We start from the raw sequence: 27675 nt of genomic DNA, 5'->3' as shown, positions 1-27675 counted from the left end.
ATTTCTTATGAATTTTCTATTTACTTACATTTTTATATGGAAAAAACCAAGAAAGTTAAAATTGCCTGAAAAAAATAATGATTTGAGTAATACACGTAAACTATTAGAATCATTATATAATTATCTGAAAAGCTGAAAAAAGGTACTAAAATCTATAACAAAATTTGTAAGTAGCATGTACATTTAAATGGAAACTGTTCTTGTGAATGGATTTTTTTAATATGAAGTGGCCTAAGTATATTTTAATAAAAATAAAACTAAAAAGTAAAAAATAACTTAAAACTTGTACCAAAAGGCAAAAAATAATTATTTTTCAACTTCTCTTTACATTTTAACATTTAGAAGTTGAGTCAAAATTATGATTAGTAGTTATTGAAAGTTTTTTTTTAAATTTTGGTGGTGAATTAAAAATGATAAAAATTTAAAAAGAGGATTGAAAAAATCCTTTACTGTTTGATATAGTTTTTTACAAAGTTTATTTTATCTTGTTATAAAGTATGAATGTTACATGTAAAGTTTTGTTATAGTGAGAAAAATTGAGTATTGTGTATGGCAGACTTTTTTTTAATTTTTTTACAAAGGTAAATTAATTTCTTATTATATGCTTTTTAAAACAATTATCAGTTTATTAGTGATATTCATATCATTATTTAATCAGTTTCATTAATGTCAGTTATACACCAGTTAACCTTTATTACTACCTATCATCTTTTGAAATGATCAATTTTTTTATTATTTATCTAGCTGTGTGCTTAATTTTAGTTGTTATTATGTGCAGTCATGGCAAAAGATAAATGAGTTGAAGTTTATTGTAAGAAGGATTATGTGTATATGTATATGGATGCAGTAGGCTGAGCTAAGGTGTTAGGTTGTGTTAGGTAGGTTTATTGTATATCATTATTCTTCATTGTTATGTATTTCGCATGTAATACTAAATTCCATCAATCAATGTTCTTCTTCCCCATATTCTTGTTGATAAATTATTCCCCATCTACAATCTGTCAACTCACCTAGTTTACATATATGAGAAACTTATGCCTTTATACTAAATTGTTATAAATAAATGATGGTGTAATATTTTTCTATTATTAGTAAGATTATAATAAATATTTCATACCTTTGTAAATTTAATATTGCTTTATGAAACGGATCATTTAGTACTGTAGGTGTTGTTTATATTGTGGTAACCTAGTTTTCACGATTTAAAATCCAAAACTTAAAAATATCATTCTTTTATCAAAATGTTATAGTAAATACTACAAGAATCATATATATTTTTATAACATGTATATTTTCACAAGTTTCATTGTTCTAATTGCATTATATAAAATTAATTCATAGTCAACAATTCTTATTGTAGAGTTATGGTATAATACTACAATTTTTTTAATGAGCATTACTTTAATTATGACTATTTTAACACGTTAATCATACTGAATCTAAATATATAAAAATGAAGTAAAAGTTATTAAAAATTAATGATACAAATTAATACAATCCAAATTTTAATGTTGTGCCAGTTGATTAATTCATATTTAAAATGGGGTAGCTGAGCAAGTGCAAGATATAGTTGTGTTTGAAAAATTTTTTTTATACATATTACAAACTATAAAAATCATGTATAAAAATGTTAGTTGTTCTCAAGTTCAAAATTCAGTAAAGATCTAGTACTATTTCACCTACATTATTTATTCATATCTCCTTAATCATCTCCCTTACAGATTTCCTTTATCAATTTAGACCCAAGTATTAAGTGACACCTAACAAAGTAAGGATTTGGTATAGCATTTAAAAGAACAGTTTTAGAAGAATTTTGCAAATGACAACCATTAAATATAAATAATTAAGCAAGGAGAGCCTCTAACAGTAATAGTGAGAAAAGTAATAGTAAAATAAGCAAAAACATAAAATCAAAATTAAAATCACTTTTAATTTTGTACTTGTCAAATTTAAAAGAAAACATGTAAAGTGAAAGTAGCATATTATGATTAATTAAAAAAAAAAAAAAAAACAAATTATAAATCAATTGATTAGCAATGAAAAATCTCCTTTAGATTATATATGAATGTACAACTGTAACTTATGAATGTTAATAAAAAATCACATTTGTTTTTCAAGTTGCTAACAATCTCAATTCATGTATCAATTAGTTCATAATATTTCATACAAAATCAGAATGAAAAGATGGATAAAAATGACAAAATAACAATACAATTATAAAATACATGCGAAGGAATACTGTACTGAAATTGCCAATGAAATTCACCAATGATCAAGGAGTGGAAAACTCCATGATAATGTATCTGGCACAGAGCGTACAACTGTAATGTATTTGAAATCTTTATTAATGAATGTCTTCAAAGTCTGATTTAAACTTCTATCTTAACCAATACCGAAAAATTGTTCTGGATTCCTGAAATTATTTAACATTATTTACGATTCCAGACAATACTGGTATATTCCAGATGACATCTGACAAGTAGAATATAAAATTATACTTTAACAGCTATTTACATTAGTGAAATGTCTACATGATTCGTAGAAATTTAAGATGCCACTAATTCTAAATGTCTTTTACTTTAGCAACAAAATTATAAATTGCTAGTACTAGCACACTGAACTAGTAATAATTTATCACTTAGAATGACTTCCAAGTTTTACCAAGTTTACTTTATTCCTACTATATCTATCTTAACTTATACTGATATTCATAGTAGTATATATTTGTTTTTCATTTTAAACAGACGGTTTTTCTTATATCTTCCAGGCTAAGTTATATGTAACAACCAAATCTGGGTGTAAAAATAAGGAAAAAATGTACTTTTCTGAATGGTTCTAGATGTAAGAGTAAAGGGCAAATAACTTTTTAATGAATCAGTATAATAAAGTAAGTAATAAAGATTTTAGATTAACTTCCAACAATAAAACTGGTTACAATCTTATGAAAGAATGTAGCTTATATTTTGTACCCGTATTATAGTGGTGATGGTTAAATTAACTAGTTACTTTGGGTTCTTAGAATGCATCTTTCATGACAATTCTTTATACGTACTAGAACTAAGAAAAATAGATATTTGTATAAATGAATGTATTATAAATTTGGGTGGAAAAAATTCCTGATCAGTATTATCAAAACAATACTAATTCCAGATTTCAACAACTGGTTTAAAAGTGATAATTTTCAAAAATATTTTCCACCCTTCTACATAAGATTAAATAAAAAAACAACTATTATATAATGCACTTTATCATAGTGAAATTAAAATGGTAAAGTATGTAAAAATACAATATTTCTTTATGAAAAAATACAGATAAAAGTTCAATTTATGAACATGGTACTGCTGATTTAACCAGTTTTTCTACAACATGTCCATCAGTATGTAAATTACACAAAACTGTATTTTTCTTTTGCATTCCTTTATATCTCTCTGTATCTGTTTAAAATTTTTCTGTTTTTGTGCAATCCTTTATATCTAATAAGAAAAGGACTAAAATATAACAATAAATAAAAATGTATCTAGCAAAAAAAAATCAACTGATTGTAATATTTGGTTTAAAATTATTTTTAAAAAATAAACTTTTCTAGAATATTTTCCAAGTTATCAAATATGGGTAAACAAAATTAAAAATATATTGTACTAAAGTATACATAAATAAATAACAAATTATGAAAATATACATGTACTTGAAAACTAAATTTGGGTTCTGTAACTGACAGTGGTTGAATTATAATACTCTACTTCAAAAAAAGAATAAAAATAAATAAACAATTAAAAAAAAAATCATTATTGTATTTTTGTGAGTTTTTGAAAATTTTTTATTTTATCATTTTTGTTTATTTTAAAGATAATACATTATGCTGATTGGAGTTTTGTCCTATTAGGGCTACCCAAGAACAGTCAGTCTCCTTCTTAGTAAATAAAATTGTAATTACAATTCATTTATTCTCTAATTTTAAGTTCAAAACAAAATATTCAGTAATTAGATTGTATGGATGGTTCCATCTACATATTATAACTAAGAATTTAATATTTCACTTCCTTTGTCATCTTTTTCTCTTTTAAGTTATCAAGTTTTGTTCTATGTTAAAACTGTATTTTAATTTCCTTGTTGAGTCTATTTGAAGAAGTATAATAATGTAACAACATTTTTATAAACAACTAATTTTTATTATTCAATAATTTCATTGGTGAAATTGAAATCTTAAGAGATTGACCTTTTTACTCATGTAAAATTAAATAATATTAAATTTAATGAGCTGCTGACTTAAAATGTTACTAAATATTGATTTACTTTAAGCATAAATGATACAAAATAATGTAAAAATAGTTTTTCCAGAGGTTATTTTAGAGTTCTTTCTTCACTGGATTTACCAGCGTTTTTAGTGGTAACTATCTGAAAGTGGTTAGCCAGACAACTTGTTTGGTATGTGTCAAATAATATTTTTCATCTGTGTTGTGTTGATCTATTGAAATTTAATACTCTATTTTTATTACATTCAGTATGTTCATAAATTTTATTATTAGCTAGGTGTATATCTTAATTTTAATAAGCTTCACGTGAGTTATCCATGTTATGGTTGATGTCTTCATGTGAACTGTCCTGTTTAAAAAAGTGATTTTGAAAACATTATCCAAACAAGCACTATACATAACAACAAAATAAAAATATGCAAATCACCTCAAAGCTATATTAAGTATAATTATCTAATTGTTGCAAGCTGGCATAAATGTTGCCACAATTATAAATGCTTGCCTGAAAATTATGTTTTGATGTGAAGTACCAGTATGTTTAAAACATAGTTAAAATGGTCCATCAAATTAATCATTTTATGCAAATGATTAAATATCAAAACTAAACTGCTTTTAAATTTTTTTAGTAACTAAATTCTTAAAAACTTATTATCATTTCTTGATAATAAACTTAGTTAATTATTAAAAAAAATTCAAAATTTTTAATTTTGAAAAATAAATATTGTACTATTTATTGAACACCACAATTGGTGCAAGTAGAGGCATTAGTGACAATTGGTGGTCCCTGTTAGTCTGTTATCTTTTGAAGCTGTATTTCAGCGTATTTGTTTGGAAGGAAAATCTGATCTTCATCTGAATCATAGTAATACAGTTTAAAAGACATTAATTGATAAAATATCCATACAAAGTGAAAAATAACCAAAGTAGTAAATTGTTTTACAATTTTTTTAGTTGACAATAGAAAGTGTTTATTTTGTTATGTTAACAACACTGTATTTAATGTCTAACTACATTTTTATGTTTGCAATTTGATAATATCATTTTGTGCTGGTTAGTTCTTAAATAATCATAAATAAACACATAAGTCTATTGTCTGGGTGGAGGTATGCATGCGTGCACACGCACCCACCCAGTGTGAGGGGTGGAGACAAATGTGTTGAGGCGATGGCGAGGGGGAAGGGAGAGAGACGTTTTTTTAGAGTTAATTTAAATGTGATACAAAACAAACACCCATTCATGAAGTTTTGAACAATTTAAAAGATAATAGTTTTTCATTAATCAAATAAAGTATTAAAAAAATCTGAACAAAAAGCTACATAAAAACTAACACAAAAATACTTTTCATCAATCAAAGAACTTATAAAAAACTAAAAATTGATTTTAAGAGTTGGTGTAACCTTATTAATCAGACATAATACTGATCTCAGTACAGTAAAACTTTAAAAATTTAATTCTATCAAGATTTTTAATGACATATCCGCATAACATATCTTTTGTGAGTTTTCATTCGTGGTAGTTACAATTACTTGTAAATAATCAAGATTATTATTTAGATTTGCATTTTTCTAAAAAAAAAAAAATTTTGTGAATATAAAATACAGTAAATTGTTTTCACATCATGTGACATAAATGCAATAAATTAAAAAAAAATTCTGTAGAGTTAAAATTTACCTGAATAAGCCAAAAGGTTCGACCAGGACAGCTTTGAGATGAACTTGCAATAAGGCGTCTAGGTTTTGTCATACCAAGATGTACAACACACCCACATCGACATCCTGGGCCAACTTCAGCTATTACTTCTGGTCTATCTGCAGGCACTTCTGGTCCTCCTGAATCTTGATAAAAAATACAATCCCAGGCAACAGCAACACCGCATCGTTCTGTCTCAAAAGTATGCCCCTTTAATCACAAAACAAAGAATGAATGAATTAAAAACTCAAATTAAAATAATAAGTTAATCAATTTGAACATTAATAATAACATTTATAGTATATTTCTAAATATTTTAATCTGGAGAGTTTAAGCTTATGCTGCCATTTAGTAACATAACTGCATACAAGATTTGGACAAAGCATACTAATGAACTCATTTCAAGTGAAATTTCAAAATTTCTTTCTTCTTATAATTGGTTTAATTTTTATTTTGTTTTAAAGTCTTTTGTGTTTTAGTGAAAGGGTTTGTACTGCTAAACAATTATTTGTTTGTATATTTGCTTGGCAAGAGGTGCTTGCTGTTTTGAGAATGGCTATGCCAGTTCATCATATCAGGTCAACTACAAGCATTTTTATTACAGCACTTACCATACAACATTTAATTGACAAAATATTAAATTGTTAAAAAAATTCTGTTTTCAGTGCTAAAAAACAAACCAATAAAAGAGAAAGATACAAAATGAAAAAATTAACCAGAAAATAACACCTTCATATAAAATAACATTTTAACCTTTTAAGCTGCTGGATAATTGCTTGGTAATGATTTCACATTTCATCCCAAAAGATTAAAGTATGAATTCTCCACAGGACCAAATACAACAATTTTTACATTATTGCAATTAAATAGTTTACCTTTTCTTAATTATATTTCAACGTTTGCAGTCACAAGTACACAAACTTCAATGCAAATTTATTATTGGCATTTCAGATTTTTTGACAGTCCATTCAGCTTTGGCTAATCTGAATTCTTGTTTGTAAAAAGATTATTCTTAGTAACATATAGATGATTTTTTGATGCTAATAGAAGGAAAGGGATTGTTGTAATATTTAGTTAATAGATGAAATTAAGGAAACAGATAATTGTATAGCAGAGTTCACTTGAGAGAATACTTAGGATAAATGCAGACATAGGATTTGGTGGAGTCTTAAAGATAATTCAGAATTTAATAGATCTAGAAGTGTTGTGATCTAAAAAGCACAAAAAATTTTCCAGATAATAAGGACCAAGTGACAAGATGCTCAATGTAAAGAGGTGTTCTATAATAAATATTATTTGCAGTTTTATTTGACTCGCTTTCAAATTACATAGACACTGTTGTTCTAGAACTAAAAACAGAGCTACTTTTTCACTGAAGTAACTCTAGACAATGCTTTTAATGGCACTCTTCATTTTACAATCATACAGCTAGCTAAATTTGTAATTTACAAACAAATAGAGATATGGTAATTTATAATAGGATTTTAATTACATCCTAGCTCCTGGTGAACTATCTACTACATGAAAATATACGTCCATTAGATCTCTACAACTATAATGATTTTGTTTCAATTGTGTACTGCTTATACTTTCTTAAGAAAGTCCTTTAATTGCTTTTCTGCTTTAATGGTGTTCACCAGACATAAAGAATTATGCTTATGAAAGGATCTTCTGTTAGCAGATTTTCAGGAATTTAGAAAGTGAAAATGAAATTGAATTTAGAAAGTGTATAATCTCTTCTATTAAGAGATTATACTTCATCATTTCATAATGCTGATCTATAAAACTAAGTAAGTTATCTATTCATATTTACATATATCACAAACAATAAAAGCAAGATAAAATATTTATTACTTCATATTTAAATAAATCTATAAAACTTATTATTGAAAAAAAACAAAACTTTTAAAAGTAATAACAATTATTTTTATTTATATTAACTATGAAAGTATGGGAATTATTGAAATTTTGCCATGAAATGTTATACAGGCAAGGTATGAGGAATTTTGATGTTTTGTACATGCATAGAATAATTTGCAACTGCATAACACACTCCTGAAAAGATTTCATTGAGAGCTTTGTTTTATTTATGTGATGCATTGTCATGGGTGAATATTTTTAGAAGGTGTAATTGCTGAGAAAAGAGAGAGATAGATAATTCATATCTTCTCTCCCACACATATTAACTTTTCCTGACATGATCAATGTATATAAATTTTGGAAGATTTTACATAAAAAGTTTTTTGTTAAGAAGTTGACTTGCTGTAATAAGAAATATTCAAAGTATTTGTTGTTAAAAAATAAGTTAACAAATTTTTACTATTATAGCAAATTAAAAAAATTGTTTTTATTCCAAAACAAGTACTTCTGGTACTTAATATTTTTTCCATTCCAAATGAAAAAAATAAATTTATATGTATATATTTATACATATTATACATTTAAATATATATATATATATATATATATTTAAAATATTAAATAATATATATATATATATATATATATATATATATATATATATATATATATATATATATATATACTAATTAATATATATATTATTTTACTGAAATTAATCTTAAGATTCAAATTATTCTGTACACTTAAATTATGTTTTAAATTCTATTAATATAAACCACCTAGAAGAGTACAGAATATTGAGATAAGACCTATCTTACCTTAATTTTACCATGAAAGTAATTTTGCAGGATCCCACATCTTCCATCATAATTGAAATAATTTTGTTAAGCTGCATAATAAAAATTAAAAATAAAAATACTAAAATAATGACAATTGTGTATTAATTTATTATATAAGTGCTGTAACCTGTTAAAGTTTTCTAATACTGACTCCCTCAAACACTGTCTGGTAGTTTATGAAACTTCTTCTTTTTCCTGTTTAGCCTCCGGTAACTACTGTTCAGATAATACTTCAGAGGATGATATGTATGAGTGTAAATGAAGTGTAGTCTTTTACATTCTCAGTTCGACCATTCCTGAGACGTGTGGTTAATTGAAACCCAACCACCAAAGAACACTGCACGATCTAGTATTCAAATCCATGTAAAAATAACTGGCTTTACTAGGACATGAACGCTGGAACTATCGACTTCCAAATCAGCTGATTTGGGAAGACGCGTTCACCACTAGACCAACCCGATGGGTTAGTTTATCAAACTGAAATTTTGTTAATGTTTAATATGCAATATTTTTTAATATATTGAATTTAAGTCATCTTTATTAATTTCTGATATTAATTTTCTTATCTTAATATTCTTTGCTAAGTGGTTTATATTAATTTAATTAAATATATATATTTTATTCAATATATATCAGGTAATTGTAATTTAATATATATTGAATTGTTTTTTTGTTATTTATATGTATAAAAGGTTCATATAAATATATGATCTTAGTTCATCTTAAACAATTGATCTTAGTTTTCTTATCTATTTTTTCTATTATTCAAAATATGTTGTACATATAAAAACATAAACATTTTTAACCTTACCTGGCAAAACTTTGCTCCATAACGAGGTGGTGGAGAGTCACAAAAGCGATATCTGTTGCGTGTACCACCACTACAAGTTGTAGTACATGGTGTCCAAGGACTCCAAGCACCCCAACCACCTGTTTCTGATTCTTTTTGAAGGAAAAAAAATAGAAAGTAGAGGTTAAGGTTTATATGTTATAAAACAGTATTTGTTCATCAGTTTTATAGTATTTGTAAGATGTTAGGGTTAATTTTTAACATGTATAAAGTGGTTTCCCACTTTACTACGTGGCTTAGTATTTCTATATAGCTGTTTAAAAATAATTAAAAAGTGGTCATTCATCATAAATAAAAAAAATAAATATATAAAATTCATTAAAAGATATAAAGATTTCTGAGCAGAATATTATATTATTGTGTACTGCTTATACTTTCTTAAGAAGGTCCTTTAATGGCTTTTCTGCTTTAATGGTGTTCACCAGAAACAAAGAATTATGCTTATGAAAGGATCTTCTGTTAGCAGATTTTCAAGAATTTAGAAATTTAATTGTAAAAAGTCTATTAAGACAGTTTCAATTGTATTATTTGGATTATATTTTTTATTGAAAAATGTAATGAAGTTTAAGCAAAGATATAATGAACCCTCCACAGCAACATAGACAATTACAAGGATGGATGATAATGAATTTTGTATGCGTGAAAACCTTAATATTCCAAACATAAACAAACAAGGGCCTTACCTCAAAACATTAAAACACACACAATAATGATATCCTAAATAAACAAACACAATTCATACCTCGCACACTTTTTGACTGCATCCTTCTGCCTAACCAAAAAAAACAACTTTTAGAAGTAATATCACCTCTGACATCAGAGTGAGAACTGCAGCATCATTTACTGGGGATGGTCGCAATGGCAACTAAATATAATTTGAAGTAAGCTTTTTAAAAATGTTTATTATAAAATTTAGTTAACTTTGTCATTCGAAAAGTTTATATTTTAAAATTAAGCTCAAATTTATTATTTTTTTACTTTTTTCAGTTAGAGGAATGTTCCATTGTGCCATAATTATTAAATATTTATTATACCTATGCATATCACCATGTAAAATGTATCAGATTTACCAGATAAATATTGAATCTCATTTAAAGTGGGGTCCATATTGCTTTATGATACCTGTTCATGCTATTGATGCTATGGAATAACATGACATCTATAGAGAATTAATGGAAATAGATGGTAGAATAATAAATATTTACAGCTTTATGAGTGTTTGATTTAAAACAGTATGTTTTATGTTTGTCCTAATTACTGAGGGTCCCCTTCAAAAAATCAGAATAAGTTTTGAGGGCAAAAAATTGAATGTTAGATCATTTTTGGCATGATAGATATAAAACACTTGGATCAATGCTTTGTAAATAAAACATTCAAATAACTGATTTATTTATTTGTGTGTGTGCACGCTCGCGCGCGCGCACACACACCCGCATTCTGTATGATTATGCTATATTTGCTTGAAAAAATAATTAGTTGCTTACTTCTTTCTAAAAACGACTTATGTCAAACCAGAAAATTGGGTTAACTGCAGATTCAGCATAATAAACATATACATACATAATAATAAAATAATGTGACATATATAAATATATATTATTTTTCTAAAATCGATCCTTTCGGGAATCATGTAATATATATATAAACAGATAACTGTTTTCCAAATTCAAGCTTGTGAGAAATTGGAATTGACCTTGTTTCTCATTTGAAGTTAAATATGTGCTACTTACAATAAAAACATTGAAGTGGAAATAGGCTGGGTATAATATTGTAAGGTGGCAAGATGTAATACTGTATGATGGATAAATGAAATCCTCTGTGAATACTACATTTCAGAAAGAAGAGAGGCTGACAAAGTACAAGATGCGGTGACAATATTTTGAAAATGTATGGGACATACTTGTATAAAAAAATCTTGGGATGGAGAATTTTGAAGGGAAACATTCAAACTTTTCTTTTTTGTTTTCTACAGAAAAGAGGTAGTGTGTGTCATTACACACAAGTAGATATAAGGATACCCGATCTAGGGTATCCATACCCGATCTAGGTCTTATTTGCGCTTCATATTTTTTAGGCAGTGATATAGCAATGCCGGTTGCGATTACTTTAATTTCACCCGGTTTTAAAATCGTATCGATTGTTGAAATTAAATCTAAACCGGCACTTTGTTCGGTTTAAATTTTTCAATTTCTTAATTTTAAAAACTTCCATTTCTAAATATCTATATTGAAAAGAATTAAATACAAAACAAATAATCTATGCGTGTAAAAAAACAAAAAAAATAAAAATAAACAAATAATTAAAATTTCATGAAATAAACTACTTATGTAATGGAAGAAACCAGACTTATCAGACGGATAATCGAACTTTTCTTAAACAAGAAAAGCAGACCCATGATGAAAGTAACAAGGTGTAGCATTGCGCACAGTATTCGGCGCGCATGCGTATACGCTCGTCCCAAAATCTCATTTTCTACCGGGTTATTTGAACATATAAGTAAGGGATTTTGGGACAAAAGTTTTTAGTTGTACAAAAATTTTACAAAATTTTAAATACATGATAATGATTAAACGAGCTAACAATCGAATATTTATGAATGATTATTCACTTTCAATATGAATTAGTATTATTTAGTACTGATAAAGTTGTATTATTAAAAATAATAAAACATTTTTTTTTTAATAATCCTTAATAAAAATAAATATTTTACACAAGTCTATTGATTCTTAAGAGTATTGAAATTGATTGTTAATTAAGATAAAATTCAAAATAATGAATGAAAACCTAAACAAACAAACAGGGGACACATCTTATGAAGTGCAACTGACACAAAGTCTTCGTGTTGCGTGTGTGGCTCTGTGGTAATGATTCCTTTTGCTATTCGTGGGGTTCGGTATCGAATCACCGGTAATTTTTTTTTATGCTCATAAAATATTTTTTTTACTAATGTTATTTTCCATTTATTATGTGAAGCTATTTAATGCTGTTAAAATGGAAAATCAACTAAATGGGAGATAACTTATTTCAAAATTTTATAACTAATCTTGTAATTCGTAGTCCGTCGTATTTTGATGTTTCATTTTTAATATAGGTTTTAGTCGAAGTATTACTTTATTTAAGTTTCCCTAAAAATTTGTTCTAAGATTTTTTACTTTATCTGTTATGGGTATTACAACATATGAAAATATACGAAGTGTTATCATAGAATTTCATTTAATTGACTAATTTTTTAAATAACGTACTTCAACTTCTATTTAATTCTTATAATACCTCATGAATAATTTTATGTCAAGGAAAAAATATTGATATTTAAATGCAAAAAAAAAATTGGCAGTAAGACATGTAGTTATATTATTTTGGATACTTTCGAATTCTTTCGAACTCTAGTCGGTTTTGTCCTCTTTGTTAACATTTTTTATTTTTCTTTATATGTGCAAAAGGGTCGGTTTTGATTTTTATGTTAATGAAAACTATTTTATTTTCTATTTCATATAAAATGTTTCCATTATATTTTCATTTTGAATTAAAATAATTAAAGTTAATTACTTTCTGAACCGCTCTGTATCTAATAGTACATTAATAATTAATTCAAGGTAAATTGTTTATTAAGAAAAATTATTAGAAATTATTATATTGTTAAGAAATAAACGAAATTAATCATTCAGATCATAATTCTCGACTCCACATACAATCAATTAAATTTTATAAAAAAACCTACACTCCATATTTATTTGGAAGTGCGTGTACACGCACACGTGAGTACGGCACTTCCTATTTATAAATATTAGAGTAAAAACCCACATTTCGACGCCAATTTTCATATACGTCAATGAATTTTATTCTTTTATGTTTCAAAAGTTTGTTTATTTTTGATAATTCTGCCTTTAATCACATTGATGTCTTGCTTCTGTTTGTGCGCCAACCGCATAAACGAATTTAAACATCATGGCGGGAAAAGGATTTTGGGACGAGCCACTGCGCAGCGCTGGGTGTGAGACACCTTGTTACTTTCATCATGAGCAGACAGAACTAGTTATACGAAGTACAGAAAGACATGGAGAAATTAGACATAACCCATGAAAACCTAAAAACGAAAACCGGAAACTATGAGAAATTAAAAAATAAAGAAACAAGATTCCTATCAAAACCCAAGAAAACAATAAGCCGGGTAATTACTTTGCCGGTTAACGGTGAGTAAGCCACTATATTTTCATATGTTAATAAACAATACGCGATTGTATTGGGTTTAAAATTCTCTTCAACTTCAATATTAATTTTTAAATCAATAACACCCATTTTTATCGATTCATCTTGTCGTGAACAATCAATCACATATAAGGGATATTTGTTTTTATAATCTGAATATGTGTATGGTGAAATTTATAATTGTAATTATAAATTATAATTATATCTTTCAATTACTGAAAGATATGGCCAATACTTGAATCTCTATCTGAAACATCTATCCACACAGTGCTTTAAATTTCACATTGTAACGTACTGGTGTTTGTTCGCATGGTGATAAATTTTTTTTCATTTCATTCTGTATATAATCACCAATATCTTCAATTTCACAACTACCCGTTGGTATTGTTATGTAATTTTTCTTTGTAAATTCATAATTATTATTTTCATCTTTTTTAACGTCCTTGTCGAACGCATAACAATTTATTATTTTTGTTCTCTTCAACATTTGGAATAGTGCTGGCCGTCATCAACCATTTTAATCCCAATTCATATTGGCTTTTTGAAAGGTCTATTGGAGGAAAAAACACTTTTTTAATCAACGAATCGTTTCCATCAATCGATAACAAACACGACATATTTAAAATAAGAAAAAATAAAAATTAAAAATATATAATTTATTCAGATCAAAATTCTAAACACAATCGACCGCAAATTACATCATCATCGGCTTGATACCTGTTATAATTATACGTTACATAAGATTTTCCAAAATAATTCATCAATTCTGCAGGTGGGTGTATTTCCTATACTATCAAAATATTATAAATTTTTATCGCTTTTTCTAAAGCAAACCTAATGTGTACCACAACCCATTGAACTGTCCAAATTGATTATAGCACGTTCATTTTTTCTAATCTTTTTTGGTAAAGCATCCAACATAAAAACACCTCCAAAATGTGGAATTTTCAATTGTTTTGCATACTCCATCAATTCGTCGTCATATAAAGCACGCCTCGGTATTGAATCGATTAATTTTTTTACTCTACCCCCGATAGAATAAAATTTCTTTTATTAATTATAATTTTCTTTAATTTTAATCTACCCCCGAATTTAGACTTTAATTTCATCGCTTTTGTTACAGCATATGCAGCCGCTCTTTCAGTAAAATTACTATCTGGGACAATTACACGTTCCAAAGCTCGCTCAGCAAGTGCTTCATCAGCTTGTGATCTGGTTTTGGTGTCTGAATATTTTGAATAGGCAATGTCATGCATTTTACACGCATCATCCAATTTATTAACGCCTTTATCTTCACGTTTTAATCTTTTATTTAATTTCATGTCAGACCCACAATAACTATAAGCTGGTTTGTGTGGATCAACTGGTAATAAATCTACAGCTTTATTCACCACAGAACCAATAACACCACATCATTTTTTTTCGTCTTCGTTATCTTCTTCATGTCTACATCTAAAAAAATTTAATTTCAATTTAAATAAATTATTGATATAAGAATTAGCCCAAGCCGAAGCGCATATTTGCACATCGGCTTTTAACTAGGAAGAAACCGAATCATTTGGTGGCTTGAATTCGAGCCCCAAAATATTTCTTATAAAGTAAAACATTTCTCAATAAAACAGATTATTTCTCAGTTTTAGTCGGCTCGAATTCGAGCCAACAAAATGTTTCATAAAAAGTAATTTTAACAACAATCTTTGAATGTATTTCATCAAGTTTGGTCACTCAGATTTATACACTAGGGTTTATCACGTACTTTTAATTTAGTCAATTCACTTTCTTGAATCATCGCCCCGACAATGGATTTAATATGATCGTGATGAGACTTCTGTAATGCGACCGTTTAATTCATCGTCTATATACTTTGCTATTTTTTCTTTAAGAGGTTCGAGGGAATCTTTCATGAATTCAACAGTTGCATCTGCAAGTTTCAGTTTTTTATCTTCTATGTATTTTTTAATGTTTACATCATGATTTGTTATCTCCTGATTTAATCGTTCTAAACCCACAAACTTCTCACCGAGACTGTGTATTCATCAAACATAAGTTTACATCGTTTAAAATTCAACGCATCCTTATCATCGATAGGATCAGATATATTACACAATCTATGAAATTAAAAAAAAAAATTTCCATATGATGTGAGTGAAAAACCTACTCTTCCTCGTCGACGACCTTCGCCTTATTTTATTCGTGATATTTCTCTATATAAAAAAATAAAAAATTAATATTAAAAAACCTATTCAAATTCAACGTCTTTCAATTCTTTAATTATGGATATGATTTCATTTGAAACGCTCTTGTTTCCAGCAACATATTCACCCACAAGTGTATATAATCTATCTATCAAACTCATTTGGATCGTCCCAATATAAATATACTGGATTGTAATTGAATTGAGCATGTAACAACTTAGAACCACTAAAAGACATGGATGGTGTTGTATATGATGAGATTGGGTAAATAGGTTTTTTTGAAGGGAACAATTTTCTAATCACTTCATCATATTTAAAAGATTTATTCGATTTTACTGTATCTGTATCATGTTGCAACATCAAATGAGCACCAGTATGTTTTAACATTTCACCATAAGCTTGCATATCTGCTCTGTGAACCTTATTCAAGTCTGGATTTTTATAAACTAACAACTCTAAAAGACCTGGTGTGGCTGGATAAATGAAATCCCCCAAATGAATTTTATCATTTATAAATTCAATTTTAATGTCACCCAAAATGCAAGTATCTATACTTTTATCATATGTTACACCATACAGATGATCTAGATACTTTTGGACCTGTTTTTAACATTTCCAAGTATGGTTTAATTATTTCAGTTATAGTGATGTCAGAAGACTGACTGTCTTCTAATATAGGCGTATATTTTGTATATATTCTAGGTTCTTCGTCTTGAGATTGTTCAGAGTGTAGTGGTAATGTTTTTTGTTCAGATAACAATGTTGAAGAGGCTAGATCATCATCATCTTGTTCCAACAAACTCTGTCCACACCTATCTTGATGTTGTTCTAAATGAGGTAACAATCTATCACCCAGTTCACATCCTACTCTATCTATATCAATTTCTCCATCGGTTGGAGGTGGAGGTGGTCTTGGTCTATCTACCTTTTCTTTAATTTCATTTATAGGATCATTTATCGGTTTGAAGCGTTTAGCAAATAAAGCTTCTTCTTCAGCCAAACCCATCATAAAGGCTGCATGTTTACATTTAAAGTCTTTATTAAGCTTATCGATTTCAATCATTTGTTTCTTCTTCTTCATTGTTCTAAGAAGAAAAAATAAAATTAAAAATTATTATTATATTAACATTAAATGTTACGTTCAACAACGATGAATTTATCGATATTGTTTCTATATCGACCTTTATTTTTATCTTTCTCTTTATCGATAACTAAAAACTATATTGGTTTGTGTTCCAAACTTGATCACACATCGATTTAAAATCGTCAAATGACATGTTTATATGATCATCGTAAATGTGTTTTAAATTCAAATTGTCATGTTTGAATAAAATAAAAAAATACAATTGTCATGTACGAGTTGTTTTGGTATTTTAGTATATGTTTGTGCTAGATAAAAACAATCAATCTTATTGTGACGACCCCTTGCAAAATAAGCACCAACACTATTTTGTTTCTCTTTGATTACATCATCAAAAATCATTATTGAATGGAGTTCAATCACCGCTGATTGAGGGACTCGTTCGTTTTCAGTATATTCATAATAACCCATTTCAGGATTCATCATCAAATTTGATAAAATTCTATAGAGAGGTTGATGAAGTGATTTTGAGAAAATGTACAAGTTTTGAAAACGTACTCCATTCTCTTGAACTAAAGGATTAAAAACTACATTTGTTTTAACCACAATTCGATGGACCACATACAATACATGTAATAGTGTTTGGTAAGAGAGAACCATGTTTACTTGGTTTTTTGAATGCATATCCCCTCATTGCATTCACAATGGGGAATTTTGTTTTCTGTTGTACTTCCTTCATATCTCTCTAAATATTAAAAAAATTAATAAATTATTAAAAAGTTAAACTTATATCAATTTCAGTGATTGTACAAATATCAAAAATAATTTTTGATAAATCATAATCAAATTGTTTTCTAAATGACTCTACATCATCAATATCATAGAGATAATCTTTATCTAAAACAGTGATTCTTTTATGATAACAGCGATAATCTATTTTCAAATGTATTTCTTCGCAATCAATATCTATATCATTAATAACAGAATAGAATGAAACAATTGTAGATTTCATTTTAGAATCTATCTCCATTAGCCTATATTTATAATCATCAAATTCTAGAACGAAAGAATGTTTAAATTTGATTTTGAAAGAACAGAAGAATCGACAATTGGAAAAATCATCTATATATATATATATATATATAAACAAGTGATCTTTCAATAAACTATTGAATGTATTAGTCATTTAATGAAGTTATATATATATATATATATATATATATAGAAAATAGTGGCTCCTTTTAAGTAACTTTTGATAAATCATTTTCAAGTTTTTTTCTAAATGACTCTACATCATCAATATCATAATATTTATCAAAAATAGTGTCGCATATACAAACTATTTGACGAAAGTCTATTTTAAAATGTATTGTTTTATCTAAATTATTATTATCAATAATAAAATAGATTGAATCAATTAACACCATTAGATTATATTCATCATTATTATAGTGATTTATACATTCATTATATTCAAATGTAGATGATGAATTTGGTGAAACAATTTTATTATTACAAAGCTTCATTTTGGTATCTATATAAAACTTAAATTTTTTTATTCAAATAGACTAATGATAATAGTAGGTTTTTGATTTATTTACAAACTCTATTAAAATTAATAATTTAAAATTTTCAATTTATCGAAAATATTAATCATTTTTCTAATTTTATAAATAATTAAAAATATTATTACAATATTTTAAAATTTTCAACTTATCTAAAATATTAGACATTTTTACAATTTTATATAATAATCATATTTTAGAATTAACAGAATCATTTGGTGGGGCGAATTTGGGCCCCCAAAATAATTTATATAAAGTCGTTTCAAAGGGTACAAATCCACTAGATTTAGTAATTTCTGGTTTGTAGATGAATAATTTAAACTTTTCAATTTATCGAAAATATTAGACGTTTTTGCAATTTTATATAATAATTAAAAATATTTAAAATTAATATTTTATTGTTGTTAAAAATTATTAAATTTATATGGAACAAAATTATGTAAAGATGGTGGGAAACAATATGAAGTTTGGTTTTGTAATAAAGATTCAAAAGAATTAATTTATTATTATTCACAAAAATTAGTCGGCTCGAATTCCGATGGGCTAAACACTATATATGTAGTTAATAAAAATAAATTAGATTTACTAATTTCTAGTTTGTAGATGAAAATAATAGATATTATTACAATAATTTGAACTTTTCAATTATAGAAATATTAGACATTTTTGCAATTTTATATAATAATTAAAAATATTTAAAAATAATATTTTATTGTTAATGAAAAAAAATTTATTTTTATGTAGAGACAAAATGAGTTTAATAGATGTATGTTATGAACAGATAAAAAACAATTATTCATATGGTATATTTGGTGAATTTAAGAATTATTGATACAAACACAGGTTTTTTTTAATGCGACAAAATTATGTCATGATGGTGGGAAACGATTTGATAAATTGGTTTCATAATAAAGATTCGAAAGAATTGATTATTATTCACAAAAATTAATCTCCTGGAATTCGAGACGACAAAATATCCTATATAAAGTGAATCCAAAGGGTACAAATCCATTAGATTTATTGATTATTGATACTTATTTAAGGGATGAATTAATTTTGAATATAGCATGTTGGATATCAAAAAATGTTTATGATAATTGTTTGAAAATTATAAAAGATTATTTCATTAAAGATTTTAAGTCATATAATGATGATATTGCTCAATTGCATTCAAAGTTGCAATATATAGAAATCGAAAATAAGAGACTTGAAGATGTAAATTAAAAATGTAAGTTGCAAATTAACGAATTAAATGGTAATGTAAAGAAAATTAAAACTATGACCACCTCATATTTATCTTCACTTTATCCACTTGATGAAAATGATAAATTTGTTATAATTATACTCGTGTAGATAAAAATAAAGATGACGAAGAGTATAAGTATTATGTTATAAGTCTTCAATACAGAAAAATAGAAGATACATAAAATAAACTTAGAAAAATTATCCCAATTTTAAAATTGTTTATCAAAAATTAAAAGATCCAAATAGTATACAAATTTTTAAACTTGCTTTTAAAGATCTTATATTTAAAAGAAAACGTAATCATTTTAATATAAATATGGAATTTGATGATTTTACACAAAAGTTGGATTTGTTGTATGAAAAAACTTTTAATAAGCTGGATATCACAACTTTTTAATAATTTTTACAAAATTGAAAAAATGATTAATATTTAAGATAAGATGAAAATTTCAAATTTGTAAATTATTATAGAGATCAAAGATCAATGCTATTAACAATATCTGTCTTTCATTAATTATTATAATGAATGATTGACAGCCATATATAATGAGAAGAATTTCCATTAACACACATCTATTATCTCTAAATAAAAATAAAAATAAAAATTTTTACAACAATAAAATATTAATTTTAAATTTTGAAATTTATAATAAGAGAAGCCAGTATGAAAACCTTTAATTTTATTCTAAATGTAAAGATCCAGAATATATCAGTGTAGGTATTATTGTATGTATTTTTAAAAGTTGCGTGCGTAAGAAATAAAAAACAAATATTTAATGTAATAATCAGGAAAATTACTGAATTGTGTCAATTTAAATATTTTCCACATGGCTTGAACTGAAATTTTTTTAATGAGAAGATGGGAATGGTGACTGATTCTTGAAATGAGAAAAATATACTTAAAAATGACTTTAGTAGTTGAAGGGTTTCTAAGTGGAGGATTAGTTGACCTTGGCATAGAGTTAATGGATAATATGTACAACAGTATATTCTGGGCGCACATGCATATTAACTCAAGCAAGCTACAAAACACTTACGAAAGGAAAGGAAACGCTGTGTAGGGTTCTTTGTAAAGAAGGGGAATGAACGCTAATTGGATTGGGCTGAAGTTTTATGCAGCAATTCTGCCACTTCCATCTCGTTTTCATTTCATCCCCCTCGGATATAACTTGCAGTAAAGTTGTGCAATGAATTTACCCTTAGGGATGACTTCACAACGTCTTAATCGCTTTGAAAGTGCTGCTATATTGTTTCTTATCGCGGTATCCTTATGACAGGTATCATTTTGAAAACATCCCTATCTTTCTCTTATGATGAAATTAATTTCTAGTTTACACTTTCATTAAAATTATCTATTTTATGTTTAAATCCACAAATCTTCTTGAGTTAAATCCTATTTAGGTTACTTTTATTTGTTTCATTTAAATACCTTTTCATTCAATGAAACTTGTACGGTTTTGTTACATTCAAGTAAGATAGTAGATTCTGATAGTACCAAACTGTCTTTAAACCATTATTGTTCATATAATCAAGCTTTGTTTTCATGGGTTTCCATCTTACAAAAGCAAAAATGAATAACGGATCATTTGATTAATTAATGTTTCAAGAAGTTTAATTTTTTTAGACAATATAATGTTATTTTTTAGACATATTATTACTTAATTAAATTATTAACCTTGTGTACATTGTATGAAAATTATTATTGAAAATATTACAACAAAATACTCATAGTTATAGTTCAGAGACTATTTTTAAGATAAATGAGAAAAAGTTATTATGAGATTTTTAAACTCACTGACGTCACCATGCTTACAATTCTCAATATATTTTTTAAATTATTACTTTTGTAATTTTTTTAAATTCAGTTTAACACAGAACATTTTGTAATTTGTTACTTATGTATTTATTTAGAGGGAACGGAATACTCAAAATATTAAAGTGGGTGTTATGCTGATCTAGGGAATCTGTATTCCAGCTCTCTCAGAATAGTTGCATTCATTGGCATTTTTCTTACATCCTGAAGAATTACTGTTGTACATATCTCATTAAGATGAAACAAAGTCAAAATTTTCTGGTTAAAAGAAAAATGTAAAAATGTAACCATATCATGTCCCACATATTGTGAAATCTCTGATGATTGTCCTTCAACCAGGCTAATATTAAATTAAATTTGAGTTAGGGTTATTTAATTTCATATTTTAGTGTTTTATTATTATTATTTGTTTCTTTTTTAATTATTATTATTTCTTCTGATGGTTTTGAACATATTTTAATAAGAAAGATGGAATGGCTGAAATGAATGGTGAAAAAACTGCCAGACTTGCTGGGAATCAACCCAACGTCAACTGTTCTAGAAGCTAGCTTTCCTATATGTATCTGGGCAGTCAGTTATACAGAATATAATTGTTTTTCGTATTTAGAACTACTGTAAATATTTTTAAACATATATTTATATACTCAGTACAGTGGATAAATATTTTATTAAAATGAATTCTAACAAAAGAATAATATAATAAATAAATTAAAATTTTAAATTTACCCTTTAATATTGATAATATATTTTTTGAATTTTGTCAAAGCTCTTTCATAGTGCATAATGCTTACTTCTTCAGTGCTTTTTATTAAATGCATGAATTTTTGTTTAAAAGTTATAAATTAAAAATATAAAAAAATAGATATAATGTTTTTCAGTAAAGTCAGACTTGACTGAAAAAGGTGCGTTATTGTTTTTTCTACATTAAAATTTTTCATTTTAATATTTTTAAAATTATCAAAATCACATACTTAATATAAAAAAATAAAAGTGACCACTATAAAATCAATTTAATGAAAAGCATAAATAGTACAATGTTAAACTCCCTGATCAAGAGAGATATCTTTTAATGCTTAGACCATATTCAGTCTTGATACTTTAATTACTGTTGTTGATGAAGTAAAATTAACAATAAAAATTTAATTTATTCAAAAAAAAAAATAATAAAAATAATACTTGCTCATTTCTGTATCAAATGGGAGACTTCAAGTACAAATTTTATGTCCAGATTTTATTTTAAGTCCAAAATTGGGATAGAGAAATCCAAAAAGAAATAATTATGTTTATAAAAAATGAAATTAAAAAATTATACAAAATGAACAAATGAATACTTTTAACATACACAAAATAAAATGAAGAAAATTATTTTAAAATACATAATAATGATATTAAAAACTAATAAACAGTTAAAAAAAGTTGACGACACAGTTGTAGGACTTTCCCGTCACTGTGGGTTGTTTCCGATTTACTGCTTACACACACAACTTAATTTAAAATATTTATAATTTTATTTTAATATAATATTTTTTCGTTTATCTAATTCAATGATTCTAACTTAAGCACGTGCGCATACCGTATTTAATTAGTACGGTTATGGCGGTACTAGCGGCAACAGTCGGTACTAACTAAACTAATGTATAATTTCATAACTTACGTAGAAAAGGCGATAGAGTTCGAGACCCATCAACACCGAGTTACTTTTTTACACTTTAAATATTATTAATTTATTTAATTCTACCACTCATCTATGATGTAACAACATAGCGGTCCACTACAACGGCACATTTTTGGCATGGGGATGCGATTTTGCAAAAATTTATTTTTGCAGATATTGTTATGATCAGATACAACAATTTTTGTTTAGTTAGATTAGGGTTATTTTAATCATACTAATAATAATAACAATATAAACTTAAGTCTATTTTTACTTTTAATGAAAGTTATTTAATCAAAATTATTTACATTTTTTAATGTAAAATGACATAAGACTGCTACTGGGTATGAGCTAAAAATCTCTGGAATGCAAGAATGAATATTACTTTTCACCAAATGTTTCAACTAACATTCTTGAAATTTTGAGAAAAAATTCTTTTGTTATTAGAAAATTTACAATTATGTATAGTTTTTAATATATTGAAAATTTTTTTTGTGCTTAAGTACTGCAATTATAATTTTAAAAATATGGTATTTAATGCATAGAAAAGTTAAATCAGAAGTATAAAAAAGTGCTATGTTTCAACTAGTAATTGAAATCTACCAGTAAAAGTTGTTAACTTTACCAAAGGGTATCGAGAGCTATGTAATAAAAGTTTTCCTATGACACTGTAATAACAACTTTTATAAATAAAATAAATTATTTAACTTTCATAAAGTAATGGAATGATCTACACCATTTTAAATTATATAATTACTTAATCAAATGAAGTGATATTACTGGAGAAGATAAATAATTGGATTTAATTTTGTTAGTATCGATTATGGTAACAGTATTGAAGTTAATTACACCACAAGTTAATCCGTTAATGAGATAATAATTAGTTAACTCACCAAGTACAGGAAGCGTAGGTACACAATCCATTCTGACATCAGATACAGCTCCAGTGATCGCTTGACTGACATAAACAAAGCAGTACTCAACAAACTTTTCAGTGAAAAGATCACAGTCAAATTTAAGAGCATGTTGACCACGATTAATTCGTTGTTCAGCAAGATAATGAAGTGTTGTTGGTGGTAACAGTGCTGATACATCGGCTCTTAATCTACCAAATACTCGTACTCTGTCACCAGTTGGAAGTATACACTCAGGATATTGAAACAGTACAGGAACATGACCATCACACGGGAATATACTATTTGCATGAACATTGAAAACAAATTTTTCACTCCATTCAGCCTAAAAAAATACAAAAATTAAAAATAATTTGTTATATTTAAAATATATTGTTTTATTACAATTTATGTAAATAAAGCTATAATTATTTAACTATTTAAGAATAAATAAATTATAAAATAAAATTCATTTGCGTAAATTATAAAAAAATATTAATTTTTTTAAATGCTCACAAGGTATTTAAAAAGAATTAATTAAAATCTAGAATTGGATGGCTGTTTTGATAGTTAAACAATCATCATTAGTGGACCATGATGAATTAGTATTAAAAAAAATCCAAATGCTTCATAACAAATAGAAGGAAGTATAATGATAAATAATAATAATAAATACTACATTATTATCTAAATAACAAAATAAACAACACTTACAGAACATTACAAAGTATAGTTATTAAATATTATTTTTTTATCATTAATTTTTTTTAATTTATATTTTTTTTTTATACTTATTATTCAGTTTCTATTGATAATGGTTGTTTAACAATTGAAATGGTCATCTACTGGGTCTACGCTGTAAGTTAATTACTGCTGTGATGGTGTGAGTTGACTGCACGGTGGCGGGGGGGAGCTCTATGTCGTGCTTTCCACAATCATCGTTTTTATAAAAATAATATTAAGAAATCATATTTACAATGATATCATCATCTAATTACTGTATTTACATTTGCACTTAAAGTTATGTTTAAAATATGGTTCACATTATCCAACACATATTGCAGTAAATATGTAGGACCTTGGATATATAAACAACTATAAATAAATAACAAGTATTTAGTATCCTTTTATGTGACAGTAAGATGACAATCTTTTGAACAGTATCAAGGCAAGTTCAATAAATTTATTTATTATTTATTACTCTTTCATAAATTAAATGACCTCTTACAGCTTCAGTGTACGATGAATTGTAATTTATGACAACATAAATGTTATAAATAACATTTATAGTTTCATTTAGTTTCGGTTTAGTTTCATTTGCATTTATAACCATGATATATGTTGCACTTGCGATGATTTGGGATGATATTAATAGAATGAATGCACAGCAAACTGTCTCTTGCATGGTAGACTGCAGTCGTCAGGTTACGCTGTGCGTAACCTTTTGACCCGTTAAGTTTTTCATTTTGGTGGTTGCCTTCAAACACTTTGGGGTATGAACTATGTTTTTTATGTCAATAAAAAAATTGAAAATCATCATCAAAAAATTACAAGGCTTAAGTAAAGTTTTTATAGCATACCAATCCAGGAATAAAGTCTATAAAATGAAGTGAGATATTTTCCTGGATGTAGCAACATGTTTTAAATATAAAACAAAATAAATAGTTTGACAGAACCTCAAAATATGTTTGACATAACCTCAAATATTAGAAAAGATTCTTAAAATATTAAAAAATTAAAACTGTTTTCAAAGTTAATAAATGAGAAAAAAATTAATATCTTTTAATTAAAATTATTTAATTAAAAAGAGTAAAATATAAAAAAGATTTAACCAAGAATTAAATTATTTTTGTTTGGAATTGTGCTTAGATCAAATTTGTATTTTGTTTCAGTTATGAAAGTCAAAATAATTATGGTTGGACCACACTGCTTGTGAAGTTCACAACAATTTTGATAATGATTGTTGAAAAATATTAATAATAACGAATTATTTAACATTCTGAACGTTAATTCACCATAATGTTACTACTATTAAGTGTTATATAAAGTCTTGACAGTACTGATGAGATATACAATATTAAGCTACTAATTGTTGGTTTAAAAACTAGCCAGTTTAGAAACACACAAAATAATAGTTGTTTCATTTGATCTAATGTATATGATTATTGTGTAATGACTAACTATTATCAATTATTCAGTAGCATAGTCAAACGTTTAATAATTACATACAGTTTTAAGGGATTGATATCATCATTAATCTATAATAATCTACGCAGTTGATTAATGTAGATGGAAATTTAATTAAAATTCTGCTGTAAGAGGAAATGACATTGTAAAGTCATTGCAATATGAAGTTAACAAACCTTAGAAAACGTTTTATATATCTTTAAAATTTTCAGATTTTTTAATAAAAATAAGTTTTTTGATTGAGAAAACTAACTATGTAATTAGAAAATCATATAGATTTAATAATCTACTAGAATGCACAACTGATTTTCGTTTTTTCAAACATATATTTACTATTTTCAAACTGCAAAAAAGATGATTTGAAAATACAAAATGATTAATCTGGTGCAGAAAATCTGGTGTTAAAAAAATTTTGTTAAAAAGATTTTTTATAAAATCATGTTGCAACAAAATTATGTTACATAACATTACACTGTTTGAAAGATTCAAACAGTTAAAATTGGAAGAATATAGATGTCATAACTTAAATTAATGATGTCTATTGTTCTTCAGCATCACATTAGGCCATTTTAACTATGGCATCCATTATTAGACTCAAAAAAAGTCCAATGATAATATCATTCAGTGTGTAAATGAAGTTTACGGTTCTGTGGATTTATACTAGTAATCTGATTTTTTGTTATAACAAATACATAATTGATAATACAAAAGAAAAGCAAACTGCTAATGTACTTTGTTTAAAGAAAATGTTGAAGTGTTTTTATTACAAGTAAAGCAATTTAACTACATAAAATTATACAAAATAGATGATTCAACATTAAGAACAGATACCATTATCAATTTTACTGTGGTTATTATAGGAGGTTGAGAAAGACTTTTTATTAAAGAATATCTAAAATGATTTATGAGCTTCATAACTGTTTTATACGACAATCCAACTTGTTTTTGACACAGCTATCAAACATGTCTTCTTATTGTTGTAATTCAACTCCTCCTCATCAATAAACATAGAAAACAAAATTCCAGAAAATAGTTCCATAATAAAAGACCCTGAAAACGATAGGACTTATGATTATTTTATGTAAATTAAGAGATCAAAACTCAATTTAACAATCTGTTTTATAAATTTAAATAAATAGATCAAATTGTCTCTACGCAACAATTAATATTCCATTTAAAAACTACATATATGCCATGTATTAATGTCAAACTACTTAAATGCCATGTATTAATGTCTGGACATGATATTACAAAAAGATTCATATGCTTTGAATATTAATAAAACAATTCAAATGATTTTAAAAATATCTTATAAGAATTTTATTCTATTACTAAAGATAAA

The 27675-nt window shown here is 26.2% G+C and overlaps 1 protein-coding gene across 1 annotated transcript in view; it reads right to left on the bottom strand.

Moving 5' to 3' along the window:
- gogo (thrombospondin-1 like protein golden goal) overlaps positions 1-27675 on the bottom strand; it is a 97248-nt gene that overhangs the window by 29584 nt on the left and 39989 nt on the right. The window contains exons 5-7 of the mRNA XM_075372018.1: positions 24147-24492; positions 9456-9586; positions 5925-6152 (exon numbers count right to left, since the gene is read on the bottom strand). Of these exons, the coding sequence (XP_075228133.1) occupies positions 5925-6152; positions 9456-9586; positions 24147-24492 (705 nt within the window). The remainder of the gene's footprint in view (positions 1-5924; positions 6153-9455; positions 9587-24146; positions 24493-27675) is intronic.

This window comes from Lycorma delicatula, chromosome 7 (genome assembly GCF_047948215.1).
Source record: "Lycorma delicatula isolate Av1 chromosome 7, ASM4794821v1, whole genome shotgun sequence".
Lineage (NCBI taxonomy): Eukaryota > Metazoa > Arthropoda > Insecta > Hemiptera > Fulgoridae > Lycorma > Lycorma delicatula.
The sequence above is the reverse complement of the archived record's forward strand: the minus strand, read 5'-3'. Positions and strand labels throughout refer to the sequence as shown.